Source organism: Nomia melanderi, chromosome 5 (assembly GCF_051020985.1).
Source record: "Nomia melanderi isolate GNS246 chromosome 5, iyNomMela1, whole genome shotgun sequence".
NCBI lineage: Eukaryota > Metazoa > Arthropoda > Insecta > Hymenoptera > Halictidae > Nomia > Nomia melanderi.
In genome coordinates, this window is record NC_135003.1 from 16,563,544 (window position 1) to 16,578,277 (window position 14,734).

The following is a 14,734-nucleotide window of genomic DNA, read 5'->3' on the forward strand; positions in this document are numbered from 1 at the left end:
TCATCGCGAGAGTTCCCGTTTCTTGTCTGATCATGGAGATCCCCGATCTACTTACCGCGTCTCCATTCATCCATATTCCGCTCATTTAATCAGGCCTCGCTTCTTGTCCCCTAATTAAGCCGTGCTCCCTTTGCCTCACTGGAGATGTCATTGCAGCGTTTCTCGCGTGGATTTAACGCCGCCGAGAGATGGCTTCGCTTCAGACAGCGTCGTAATCTCGCGAAGACGCCAGACAGACGTATAAATCAGTAAATGAGCTCCCCAAATTTCACACTTTCGTCATTCCTCAATGTTTTAGAATTTTCGCTTTAGAATCTGTCACGAGACTTTCGTCTATTACAAATTAACCCTTTGCACTCGAGAATATTTTTCTGAATAAAGATTCATTATTTTCTGATGAAATGTCAATGATATTTCTTGCGATTAACGTCAAGGAATTATATGAAATTTGATATTGAATTTGCAATTTTACAATCTTCTTGTAAAAGGGTTAATATTGCTGAATGTTATTATTATTATTTTAAATATTATTATGAAATATTATCGTTGAATGTTACTATCACTTGATGTCATTAGGATTATGTATTATCTTTAAATATTACTGTTATCAAACATTGAAATAATTCAATATTTATGATACAAAACTATGTTAATATTACGGCCGATTGTAATAACACTGATCAACTAATTAAAATTCCTGAGATTAATTAGAACTTCATACGATTTTAATGAATTGCTGATTTCAATGAAATTATTCAATATTTATGATACAAAACTATGTTATTATTACGGCTGATTGTAATAACAGCCGGATGAACTAATTAAAATTCCTGAGATTAATTAGAAGTTCATACGATTTTAATGAACTGACGATTTTAGTGAAATTATTCAATATTTGTGATACAAAACTATGCTATTATTACGGCTGATTGTAATAACACTGATCAACTAATTAAAATTCCTGAGACCAATTAGAACCTCATACGATTTTAATGAACTCCACAGAATAATAGACAATAATACCCAATCACTTTAGAACCTTAAACAATTCTCCCAAATAACTACTCAAATCACTTTAGAACCTTCAAAAATTCTAATGAAAAAAGCTCTACAAAATAACACAAAATAAAACCCAATCTTCTACAATCAATAAATCTTTTTTAATTAAACTACCTTCAAAACTCAACATTTCCATTTATATTACATCTCAGCACGAATATCTGAAACATAAATCGACTAACAACTCTAATATCCATCCGCATACTAGGATGCATATCATCAAGCTTTCCATCGTCGAAACCAAGACGTTCATCGCGATTCCCGGCAGCGCCGCGTCAATGTTCGTCCCGCTCTCGACTCGCAACACTTTGACCATTATCACCGAGTTCCCCGCTCTCAGCGTTTCCGCGTTTATCGGCGCTTTTCATTCGCATCGCTCCCGCGTTTATCGGCGTTTTCCATTTGCAACGGTCCCCGCCGCGCGCTCTCCCTCCGCTTTCGAAACGTTAAAACGTCCGCGGTGCTTTCCGGCCGTGACGGTTCTACATCCGTCGCGGTTGCCGCTTTCGAAATTAAAACGCTCCGCGCGCGGCCCCGGCCGCCGCCGCCGCCGCCGCCGAAGTTAAGACGGTTATCTCGCTTTCCGTACGGATAATTCCGTAAGTAAGGGAAGAGTTTTCACCGCCGAGCTGTCAACGACAGAACTTCTCTTGATTTCCAGCCTGTCTGTTCAACGGCTACACGGTGTCCCAAAGTTCTGTCGAATGATTTCTTCGTGAAACTAACGGGATACCGTTGAGACAGTTGTAGAGGATTTCAAATTCCTTGTGTCGTAATTGTTAAGTAATCTTTCAACGAAGATACTTCGAATTACGTTTCATAATTATCGCAGAGGTTACTCGAAGGTGGTTTCAAGTGAATTTCAAGGTCAATTTGGAGGTTGTTTCAAGAGAATTCGAGGATAATTCGAAGATTATTTCTAAATATGCTTCATGTTGATATCAATATAATGTTTCCATCATTATCACCATTCTGAAGGTCATTACAAGGTCACTTCAGCTTCATTCAAGGGTCATTTCAAGATTATTCAAAGGTCAATTCGTGGTTGTTTCAAGAAAATTCGAGGATAATTCGAAGGTCATTTCTAAATATGTTTCATGTTGATATAGATATAATGTTTCGATCATTCTTACCATTCTGAAGGTCATTTCAAGGTCATTCCAACATCGTTCAAGGGTCATTTCAAGATTATTCAAAGGTCAATTTGTATAGGTTACTTCTAAATATGCTTCATGTTGATATCGATGTAATGTTTTGAATATTATTACCGTTTTGAAGGTCATTCCAAGGTCATTCCAACTTCATTCAATGCTTATTTTAAGATCATTCAACATCATTAACCGTCCAACGTTTATTCCGTAGGTAAAATTCAATATTACATAAAGTTCAGTTGAAATTCTGTTTCGAAACAATTTGAAACCTTCTCTCTCCCCTCTGAATCGTCTGCAAAACCGACGTACAACATCTCCAGTAGAAATTCCGAAACGCGACCATCGTTTGCTTTCATTCGATCCACGAGACGCACCGTCCGACCGTTCTAAAATTGCTCGAATAATCATGAAGCACGAGCTCCGCTTTGACCGGCCGCGTCGTCCCGAATCCAAGGCATTCCGGGCCGGAGACCGAAGACGTTGATCTCGACGGCGACGAACGCCTCGCGCCATTCATCGCGCCTTCGGCTCACGCCGGCCGAGAGACATTCATCGCTCTTTCCGCTCGCTTGAGGGTGAAATCGCGGCGGAACGCTCCCCGGGACGTCGACCGCCTACGCGCGAGCGCGACGGGAACCGAAGCACCGTGTGTTATCGTGCCCGCGCGCGATATTTCCGATGCGCCCGGCGAAATCCCTCTTCGGAGTACCCGGCCTGGTTACGACTTGCGATGCTGGTGCGAGGCGGTGCGAGAGAGGGTGAGAAATTTAATGGGAAAGCGCGAGGGAGGGAGCGAGGAAGGGCGAGAGGGCGATCGTGAGAGAGGAAGAGGGACAGGGAGAGAGAGTGCTACAGTGAGAGAAGGAGAAAGAGGGAAAGGGAGAGAGAGTGCTACAGTGAGAGATAGAGAGAAAGAGGGAAAGGGAGAGAGAGTAATACAGTGAGAGATAGAGAGAGAGATGGAACAGGAGAGAGAGAGTGATTTAGAAAGAGAAAGAGAAAGAGAAAGAGGGAAAGGTAGAGTCATAGAGTGATACAGAGAGAGAAAGAGAGAGAGGGAAAGGGAGAGTCATAGAGTGATAAAGATAGAGTGGTAGAGATAGAGTGGTAGAGATAGAGTGATAGAGATAGTGATAGAAATAGTGACAGAGATAGTGATAGAGATAGTGATAGAGGTAGAGTGATAGAGATAGTGCTGGAGATACAGTGATAGAGATATAGTGATAGAGACAGAGATAGAGACAGAGAGATAGAGAGTGACAGGGGTAGGAGAGAGGAATGGAGAGAGAGAGAGAGAAAGAGGATCCAGCTTTCCAGAGGAAATTGTGGTTCCGTGAATGCCGTTTGGATTACGGAAGAGCGTCCAACCGATGCGTGATTTCGGGGATCGGGAGTAGCGAGCCAACCTGTCCCTCTCTTTCCCTCCGTTTTTGGCTTCAGAGCCGGCTGGTTCCCTCCTTCTCCCTCTCTGTGTGTGTTTGGTATTCCGTCTCGTTTGAACGCGCTCCTCGAGGATCCACGGATGAAACTCTTTAGCCGACGATGGTCCTCCCAGAATTCCACGATTAATCTCCCGAGCCGCGTTCGCGTTGAATATCGCTGAATTAACCCTGTTTCGAGGGCTTCCATCCGTTGCTGTTGATTCTGGCTGTGATTAATTTCCCAAAAACGGTTTTGATACTAGCCGCACGGAGTGTGCTCGGTTGCTGCGGTTCGATCCAGTTGTAAATTACAAGAAATTGTTAGCGTACCCTGGATAAGAGTATTAATATTCCGTAAAATTTGTTTTCTCTTTTGCTCCCTGATATTCTAGTTTCGTCTGTGTACTGTATATTCGCCGGAGACTGCCGCAGTTGAGATACTAAGATTCTCCCGGTTAAAACGAGCCCAAACACGACCCCATTCAGAGTACTCGTAACCATCGTGCATCGATCGAGGCGCCTCTGTACTTTCAAAAACCTTGTATTCCATAGGTTACAACCATCCAGAGGTACCCGTGTTTGGACTCATTTTTCTCGGGAGAATCTCGCCATTTCATTGGTAACACTTTCAGCTTCAGCTTTCACAGAATAATTAACCCTTTGTACTCGAAAGCTGACTCTCGCTCATCACTTAATTTCATAGAGTGGAACTAGAAAATTTCACCGCGAGTCTCGCTCGTTGTTGTAGGGCAAGGGGTTAATCGGCAAAGGATCGTCGCTATCGCAACGCGACCTTATTTGTCCCCTAACGGGACATTTACGGAGTGATCGGATATAAGGACGTTCGAAGTGTCTGGCAGCCGGCGAAGATACGATCGCGCTCGCAGCGGATGCGGGGCCCGCAGGGATTTCGTCGTTTTCACCTCGTTTGCCGTGCTCCCGCGACGCGGGCGACAGCTCCGCGGCCACCGGGTCAATGATTTCGGTAAATTAATGTCGACCGGTGTCACAGCCTCGGGATCCCGGCGAACGAGCGAGCACTCCTCTCAAGACTGTTCTTTGATCGTTCTCGCTTCTTGTGATCAGTCGAACACTTGCTGTTGAACTTTGGAACGCTCCGTAACGATCCCGTAGTTCTCGCCGACGCTCCTGGTACGAGACGCAGCTGCCGGCTGTTGGAAATCGGCTACCTGTTCTCTGCGCCATTATTTCAAATGAATTTTTTTCTGTCGTCCGTCGGGTCTTACTCCTTTGGTTTCTCGTTGCTATTGAGAATCACTTTTCTGCGATTCTGTGTTAAGTGTTCTGTGTTGAGGAAATATTGGTGTTGATGTCTTTTACGATAATGTTAAAGTATTGATGATATTATTGACTGACAATTGTGAATATTAATATTATTACTACTAGAATCTTATGTTTGATCTTTCACCTTCATTATTTTCTTATTTCTGTACAGTTATACCTTTCATTTTTCGTAATTTTAGTGAACTATAAGGTTATGAATAACAATATTAATAATATCATTAACAATAGTATCAATATTTATTATTAACAATATTTTTAATTAACTCTAATCATCAATATTAATATCCTTAACACCACAATCCTATATTCAACCTTTCACCTTCTCCACCTTCTTATTTCTCTACACTTACACCTCTTATTTTTCATAATTTTAGTTAACTCTAAGGTTATGAATAACAATATTAATAATATCATTGACAATAGTATCAATATTTACTAGTAACAATATTATCAACTAACTCTAATTATCAATATTACTTTACAACCTTTCACTTTCATTATCTTCTTATTTCTCTACACTTACATGATATTATCTTCCACAATTCTAATTACCTTTGAAGGTATAAATAACAGTCTTAACAATACCATTAACAATAGTATCAGAATCTACTATTAACATTATCAACCAACTCCAATTATCAATATTAATATCCTCAACACCACAATCCTACATTCAACCTTTCACCTTCATTACCATCTCATCCCTTTCATAAATCTTTCCATTCTCATGCTCCACCTTATTTCATAAATTCCATTTCCTCGTTCGTACTACAGCACAGTACCACTCGTATTATTCACGTTCCCATGCATTACAGAGTTCCAGTTAAACAAATTTCCAGCAGAATTCACGGTGACTACGCGAATCGACCGCCAAGTCGAACAATAAAATATTAACGATGGATTCGTTCTATTTGCCTATCTCGACCAAGGTCTGGCCGCGTTTGCCTAACGGGAGGCTGTCTCGCGGTTCATAAATCAAACGAGCACCGCCATGTAACACGTAAGCCCGGTGTTGTCGTAGTCGGATCACTCGGGCAGAGAAATTACGTAAGATAACGTAATATTGTCTAATATTTGTGGACTTTCGGCGAGCGGGATCAATGGCATCCTCATTGTTTCTTCGTGTTATATAATCGTTCACTTTCATCAAAGAATAACAAGAGCTCCTTATCTCTGCTGTCTCTTTCGTGACGTTTCGTCGAGCTAAGAATTAATTGTCTTCTTGTTTCTAATGTAGCGTTCATTTGTTTACAGTGGGCTGTAATTTACAGTTTTGGTATCTAGCGGGTGAATTTTTTAGATTGATGGGGATATTGAAATTATTAATAAGGAGATTAATTTTCGACTATACGGCAATGTTTTCTAATTACCAAACCATTTGATGAACCATATGTTTGTGGTTCGTTGAATAACTACCGAAAGATTATTATTGGAAAATATTTCTGTATTAATACTAGAACTACTAAAAGATGATTCTTTCAAAACATTTCTGTATTAACACTAGAAGTACCAAAAGATGATGACTTAAAAAAATTTCTATATTAACACTAGAACTACCAAAAGATGATTACTTAAAAAAATTTCTATGTTGACACTAGAATTATCAAAAGATGATTCTTTGAAAACATTTCTATATTAACAGTAAAACTATCAAAAGATGATTCTTTGAAAACATTTCTATATTAACCCTAGAATTACCAAAAGATGATTGTTTGGAAACATTTCTATATTAACACTAGAACTATTGAAAGATGATTCTTTGAAAATATTTCTATATTAACACTAGAACTATTGAAAGATGATTCTTTGAAAACATTTCTATATTAACACTAGAATTACCAAAAGACGATCACTTAAAAACATTTCCATATTAACGCTAGAACTACCAAAAGATGATTATTGGCAAACATTCCTATCTCCAACGTTAAAGTGATCTCGCTATCAATCATAATTTCCGACGAAAATTCTCGGAGGCGTGGTTCGTAACGTGGTTTTTAATTGCGAGTCTCGTTGCCGCATTATCATTTAAATAAGCCGTCAAGAAGCCCCGTCGGAAACGATCGAACGCGGAATTGCCGCAGGAAACTCGGCGGCGGTCCGTGACAACCGGCCCTCTCGTCATCTAGAATAATGATACGATGGAGACAGTTCACGGTGCCATTGTTGCCACCCAGGATACAATATAGCTGTCGGAACAAACGTTCGGCACAATAGTTGCGACGGCAGATCGATGAATTCACTTAGCTGCTAATGAGTGGACAATTACCTCCTGCTAAATCCTCCAGTATTATCCGACGAGTCATCTCGGGATTTATTGCGCGATAAGAACTCCTTGTTAGTTGCCTGCGAAAGTTTATACGGATTTCAGCCAATTCTCTTCTATCTTATTGTTAGAGGAAAAGTTGGAATTTACGTTTTCTGTTGGATGGTTCGTGGGATTCGAGGCGAAGTGGAAATGTTTTTGGTCTGTGGTTATCGGCGCTCGGTTGGTTTTTGCTTGCTTTTGTTATTGGAAGGGTAATAGATTTCCATGGTGTGGGAGTTGGGAATATTTCTTTTGGATTGGAGAGTAGGGAAATTTGTTGCTTCGAAATCGGTGTAGGAGTTACTGTTAATTTAGTACTATGTTAAATATCAGTTTTGAATTGCGATAGAATTTGTGGATGTGGATAGTTATAGTTTTTATAAAAATTACTGTCAATCTATTATAATATTAAATATCAATTTCAAATGAAACTCAACCAATCTCCAAACCTCGCCAGCTCCAAAAAATTTACAGAACTCCTCATCAATCTACCACAACACCAACCAATCAACACAATAATTGATTGCTGTAAAATCTATCTCTCTAATAATCGCCATCGATATAACACAATATTAAATATCAATTTCAAATGAAACTCAACCAATCCCCAAATCTCGCCAGATCCAAAACATCTACAAAAATCCCCATTAATCTACACCAACCAATCAACGCAATAATTGATGTAAAATCTATCTCTCTACGAATCCCCACCAACACAACATCAATCTCAATTTGAAATCGCAACTCAATTCCCAAAAACCAAATACAAGAATGTTCTCCATAGAAACCACGATCTCGTCTCCCCTTTCCCACCCCTGATTTCCCTCCGATCCCGACATCCTAACCAATCAACACAATAATTGCTGTACAATCTATCTCTATAAGAATCTCTATCGATAGAACATCAATCTCAATTCGAAATCGCAACTCAGTTCCCAAAAACCAAATACAAGAATGTTCTCCATAGAAACCACGATCTCGTCTCCCCTTTCCACCCCTAATTTCCCTCCGATCCCGACATCCTAACCAATCAACACAATAATCGCTGTAAAATCTATCTCTATAAGAATCCCTATCGATATAACATCAATCTCAATTCGAAATCGCAACTCACTTCCCAAAAACCGAATATAAGAAAGTTCTCCATAGAAACCACGACGATGTCGTTTCCCTTTCCACCCCAAATTTCCCTCCGATCCCAGACATCCGTTCCCGCGCGCTCCAGCGATTCCGTTTCATCTCGGCAGCATCCCGGATCGTCTGTCAGCCGAATCCGTTTGCAGGATTTTATCCGGTTCCCGTTCAATTTCTTTCGGCCGTGTCCGGGCCACTTCTATCCCGAACGTAACCAACTTTATATTCCCTTTGTTTCGCCCACCCTCGGCCTGCGAATGTGATTCCGCCATATTCCGCCGGAACGACGCCGTCCCTCGCTCCTCTCGACGTCTTTATCCCGATCTCACCTCGCGTCTACGATCGGGAACGGTAATATCCGCTTGAGGGATCACGGAGGAAATACTGCTCCTATGTGTTTCGCGTTCACGTGAACACGGGCGATGTTATCCGTCGAATATCACGTTGACCGCCACGAGAATTTATGGGGTTTTGAATAATAATATTCTTTGACCCTTTGCGGACGAAGATTCTTTGAAATGTGTCGAACCTTCAACAGATGAAGCTAAATTATGTATCAATTGTGTAATTGATAGAACAGAAGGAAACGATTCTTTTTATTAATAATATTGAAAATGATGTAGTAATATTGTCTATTTGAGAAATATCTTGGCAAAGCACACGTGTGAATAAAACTGATCTCGAGTGAGATTTCTTTCTTATTCTGGTCTCAAGATTATCAAGGTCTCAAAGTTGCCAAGATCTCAAAGTTATCAAGGTCTCAGAGTTACCAAGATCTCAGAGTTACCAAGATCTCAGAGTTACCAAGATCTCAAAGCTACCAAGATCTCAGAGTTATCAAGATCTCAAAATTACCAAGATTTCGTAGTTATCAAGATCTTAATGTTATCAAAGTCTCAAAGTTGTCAAGATCTCCAAGTTATCAAGGTCTCAGAGTTACCAAGATCTCAAAGTTGCCCAAATCTGAAGATTATCAAGGTTTCAGAATTACCAAGATCTCACAGTTATCAAGATCTCAAAGTTGCCAAGATCTCAATATTGTCTATTTGACAAATATCTCGGCAAAGAAACACACGTGTGAATAAAACTGAGATTTCTAGATTATTTTAAAAATCAATATTGCGAATCAGCTTCTTCTACTAAGATCATCGACAGATTTTAGAAATCTTGGAACATTCATCGATACTTAAACGATCTTAATAACTGGAACGCTTGAACTTGGTTGATTTCATTGGTTCAAAGCAAATTGAACTGTTTGAATTGCTTTTTCCCAATTGATTCATTGGGGAATATTAAAAGGGACAAGTGTTTGGATGTTGTTTGGAAAAGCTTTACTAGGGAATGGAACTGATGGCCATTTATCGGGTGGGATATTTGTCGAACGCTCGCGAAATATTCATTAAATACTGGCCAAATAGAAAGGGAAACGTTCATCGAATTACTTACTCCAATATTCGAAAAAGTCCGGCGAACGATTGAAGATTCATTACGCGCGGCGATCGATCGCCCGTTAAACGTAATCAAGTGGAATTCGTTGAATTACATATTCTTTAAATAAAATCGAGAATATTCGACAGTCGAATAAATTGAACATCGGTTACGGGACCTGTTAAATGCTCGTCGAAGGGAATCGAAATGTTTTCGATGATTAAACATTCTTTCACACTAGTCCTCGAAAAATGAAAATCACTCATCTTGTATTTCTTTTTTTTAGCGATTATTAAAATTAGATGCTTCTCTGGGAGTTAATGAAACAATTGATTTGGCAATATGCGAATTGAATCATGAATCAATTAAAGTTTCAATAGCTGCACTCTTGAAGTTTCTATAGGGAAGTTTCAAAAAGTCAATTTCTTATAATGTAATATAAATTATAACTATATTATATATTACATTATATCCATCTTATAATGTAACATAAATTATAACTATATTATATATTACATTATAACCATCTTATAATGCAATATAAATTATAACCATATCATATGTTACATTATAAGGTGATTATAACGTAACATAAATTACAACCATATTATATATAACATCATCACCATCTTATACTGTAATACAAATTATAACCACAACCAAAACGGCCACCATTTTCCATTACACTTTCAGTGTTTCTATTGTTAAATGGTTCAACTGAATGATCTCACTGGAGAAATTCCATGGACAAATGAGAATTTAGTCTTTTTACTGTGCAAATATAAACATGAGGACATATTATAGTGGAAAATAACGCGGCGAGAGTAATCCCTCGCATAATTTCTTTAATACCTATAACTATCCGATGTTTTATCTTATCAGACGTCACTTTCGCCAGCGGGCTAGTATAAAAGAGCAAGTTCTGTCGGCTACTCGACGCAATCGAGTCAGAGAGACACAGGACAACATGTTCAAAATAATTGTGGTCGTACTTGCTCTAACCGCTGGGACCGTGGTCTCTGGGAACGCGAGCGATGAGCTTGATCTAATCAATGTTAACGTGAATGTACTCGGTGATCAATCTGACGATGGCAGTTCAGGTAATATATATATATTGAAATATAAAATTGTGTATCAGTAATATTAATAATATATGATTGAAGTATGAAGCAATGTTATGCTGATGCTGAGGATATATAAATTATAATTAACCCTTTGAACTGTGTAGGCTCCAGTATTGCACCAGTTACAATATTAAATATTTTAATGAATCTTTAAAAAACTACCGTAAAATCATTAGATTTTCCACAGGTCCAAATTTTGTACTAAGGAAAATGAAAAATCGACGGAATGTTATAGCATTTCTCATTTTTGCTAATACTATAAAAATTAGTTGTAAACACAAGGTATACAGTATATAGTATATAATTAAAAACATAACGCAACGTAATTGTACAAACACATTTTCCTTTCACTGAAGTAGAAATGTAGTCACAGTAATTTATTTTTATTTAAAACACAACTGATTTCTCACGTAACAACTACATCAACTCGAACTGTTCGATTGAAAAAGCTTAATTGAGAAACCCAGCAAATCTAGGAGAAAATTAGGTTACCTGTAATCGATAGGCTTCCATTCGTAAAGCAATGCAATTTCAATTGAAATTCAATCGAACCCCTGCAAAGGAAATATCGAGCACTATCGAAGAATCTTCTTCTAGCCGGGGAAAAGCACTTCTGCTTGAATTTGCCACTGTTAGGCAACCTGCTTTGCATCACGCTGAACCTACCACGTAACGCGACCCACCCAGGTTCAAACAACGCAACTAAATCAGGTAACGCGTCAGTAATCTTCGATCCACGCCTGAGCAACGATGAAAAAGGAAGAAATTAAAGAAGTCACGAAAAATCAGAGAAAAGAATCGGTTCGATCGAAATTATCGCTGAATTTTATTACCGCGATTTACGCGAACGAGAATTTTTTTACTCGCAAGAGAAACAGTATCGAAGAGAAAAGATATTTATTTCGCATAGCTTAACGAAAGAAATAATAGTCAACCCTGTTTTTGTGCGGTAGATAGGGACCGCATAAAAGAAACCGCACGAAAAAGAATGTTCAGAAATTTACGAAGTACTGAGAAAGTGATTTCAAACAAAATAAATAATTAAATTACACATGGAATCATATAAAAAAAATTTTATTTCTCATAAATGGAGATATGTTCACGGTGCTCATAATTCGCTACTCGTAATCGATATAATTAATTCACAACATTTCATGTGTTATCACGTAACTCCAATTTATTTTACATTCCGATCGTACCGATTCTATCTTGTCTTTCCCCAAAGCCTGACACTGTCATCTTCCCACGATCTCTGCCAAACGAATCATTACAATTACACCATGAAACAAATCTATGGGGTAGGCTAATATTTCAAACGATTCAGCGGGGACTTTCTTGTAGATGGGGCGAAAGGTGGCCTTGAGGGTCTGGTAGACGACCTTGGGGGCGTGTTAGACGACCTTGGCGGAACCTTGGATAATGTTGTGAAAAATTTGTTGCCAGGTAACACGGCCATAACGGCGAACAATGGAACAGAAACTCGTTTAGATCGAATCGGAAACAGTCGTTGAATAGAATCTTATAAAATCCAGTTGATGTATTCTTAATTAGGCTAATTAGTTAGTTGCCAAGTGAAGTAAACGGAACAAAGGATTCACAAAATCGTGGCGAACTTTTTAGGTGGGAACAAAGGAAACTCCAGCAGGCTGTTAGGCTCGGGTTCTGTGCTTAGCATCAACTTGAATATACTGGGAAATCAAACGAAAACGAAAGCTTCAGGTAACATGGTGTCTCTGATATTTTTTGGATAGGTAGAATCATTAATGATAAGACGAACTCGAATTAGAAAGTAATTAACATTATCTTAATACTGGAATTATTTACCAGTTAAAATGTTTCGCGATTATTTATATCAAAGCATTGAACACTCGAAATGATCTCGACAATAAATAATTTCACTCGAATGCTAAAATGTTTCTGAATTATTGATATCAAAGCATTGAACACTCGAAATGATCTTGAAAATAAATAGTTTCTCTGGAATGCTAAAATGTTCCTTAATTATTGATATCAAAGCATTGAACACTCGAAATGATCTCGAAAATAAATAGTTTCTCTCAAAAGCTACAATGAATGTCCAAAGAAACTGAAAATAATTATTAGAATCTTTATAGCGATTGCATAGCAATCGTATTAATTGTTCTGTAATTCTAGAATGTTTCATTTTCTTGTAGATAGTTTGATTACTCTAACCCTGAACGTGCTAGGAGATGAGTCTCATCCAAAGTTGAACCAATCAGGTAACAAAGATACAAATTTAAGCGTTTACCTTCGATACGACGATTACCGACTCATTTAAGAAACGTGATTCGAAAATCATTCGAAAAGCTAGTAAAAGCCACTACAATCTTCTTTTTAGATCCTTCGTCTGACTGGAATAAAAACAACAATGGAGATGAACAAGGATCGAGTAAATCTTCTGAAAACTCTGGGGAAGTTGATAAACTTCGTATTCATATTGGGAAGTTCCCATTCATTCATCAGTAATTAAACAGAAGTTATTAAACCGTCTTAACCCTTTGCAGTCGAAGATTGTTTTCACACAAAATCATTCACAGATTCTGCTAAATTAAACGCTGAATACTTAAATCATAGACAATAAAGAAACTATATACTGATTTCTTGCTGTTCGAATAGTTAAATCATTTGTTTGCAACTTGGTACTCCAAACATGGAAGTTTGATCTCAGCAAAATGCCGACATTCATCCACAAACCGTTAATGACCTCCCATGTCTCAGAAATGATCCATTTATGTAAATACAAGAGCAAATCTAATTCTCATTGTTAAATGATAAACACGATGCGCAAGCTGTTATTGTATGAAATTAATTAATTTGCAACTTGGTATTCCAAACATGGAAGTTTGATCTCAGCAAAATGCCGACATTCATCCACAAACCGTTAATGATCTCCCATGTCTCAGAAATGATCGATTTATGTAAATACAAGAGCAAATCTAATTCTCATTGTTAAATGATAAACACGATGCGCAAGCTGTTATTGTATGAAATTAATTAATTATCGAGTGTACGTACATGTGTAAATACATCGTTCTCATGGAAACAGCGTTCGAATTCAGTTCCTCACCTGCCAATCGTCTGACGACCTATTTCACAATAGCCGATGCCCCGTTCGCATCGTCGCGATCAAGCTTGAGCAGGATTTAAGCGCAAGTAGGGGCGTAACAGTGAACGATGAACCGGAACGCGGCTCTACTCCAGCTGAATAGCGAATCACTGCACAGGGCGCGCCATTATCAGCATGTCGTTTCATCCCTTGCGAAGCCGGCTGCGATGCTTGCGAATCATTGGCCGTTTGTTTCAATAGGCTTGCAACCGGTCGCCACGGTTAACTTACGATTGTCACTGATTGCCTTTGCTATTGCGTTTGATCGTGGCGATTAGTGGATCGAGAAGTTATACATGAAACATTTCTTTGGTACAGAGGTTGTGACGTTATTCATATGGATTTTTGGAAATTAGTTCGAATGGAATTGAGGTTTTTGTGTTGAGGTGACGATGTTGATTGGGTTTTAATATCAATAAGGCCTCAAAGTTGTCAGGGTCTCGAAATTGTCGAGATCATCAGGGTCTCGAAGTTATCAAGGTCTCAAGCTTACCGAGATCTCAAAGTTGTCAAGATCTCAATGTTATCGAGGTCTCAAAGTTGCCAAGATCTCAAAGTTATCAAGATTTCACAGTTATCGACGTCTGAAAGTTGCCAAAATCTCAAAGTTATCAAGGTATCAGAGTTACCAAGGTCTCATAGTTACCAAGATCTCAAAATTGTCAAGGTCTCAAAGTTGC

At 38.7% G+C, this 14,734-nt stretch overlaps 3 protein-coding genes across 6 annotated transcripts in view; 2 read left to right on the top strand and 1 right to left on the bottom strand.

Moving 5' to 3' along the window:
* Nucleotides 1-14,734, bottom strand: part of MED7 (mediator complex subunit 7) — a 239,458-nt gene that overhangs the window by 100,683 nt on the left and 124,041 nt on the right. The gene's annotated exons all lie outside the window — the stretch shown is intronic.
* Nucleotides 1-14,734, top strand: part of Btk29A (tyrosine-protein kinase Btk29A) — a 237,658-nt gene that overhangs the window by 99,634 nt on the left and 123,290 nt on the right. The gene's annotated exons all lie outside the window — the stretch shown is intronic.
* On the top strand, nucleotides 10,756-13,946 carry LOC116424478 (uncharacterized). Its single transcript, XM_031970924.2, has 6 exons — nucleotides 10,756-10,903; nucleotides 11,525-11,638; nucleotides 12,269-12,370; nucleotides 12,548-12,646; nucleotides 13,102-13,167; nucleotides 13,287-13,946. The coding sequence occupies exons 1-6, from the start codon at nucleotides 10,771-10,773 to the stop codon at nucleotides 13,412-13,414; spliced, it is 642 nt and encodes a 213-aa protein (XP_031826784.1). The 5' UTR covers nucleotides 10,756-10,770; the 3' UTR covers nucleotides 13,415-13,946.

What these genes read in the sequence shown, in the direction of transcription:
- LOC116424478 (XM_031970924.2), top strand. Translation starts at nt 10,771, where the DNA reads ATGTTCAAAATAATTGTGGTCGTACTTGCTCTAACCGCTGGGACCGTG. An exon ending in ATCTGACGATGGCAGTTCAG is followed by an intron (nt 10,904 to 11,524) that starts GTAATATATATA and finishes ATCTTCTTCTAG; the next exon opens with CCGGGGAAAAGCACTTCTGC. An exon ending in AAACAACGCAACTAAATCAG is followed by an intron (nt 11,639 to 12,268) that starts GTAACGCGTCAG and finishes ACTTTCTTGTAG; the next exon opens with ATGGGGCGAAAGGTGGCCTT.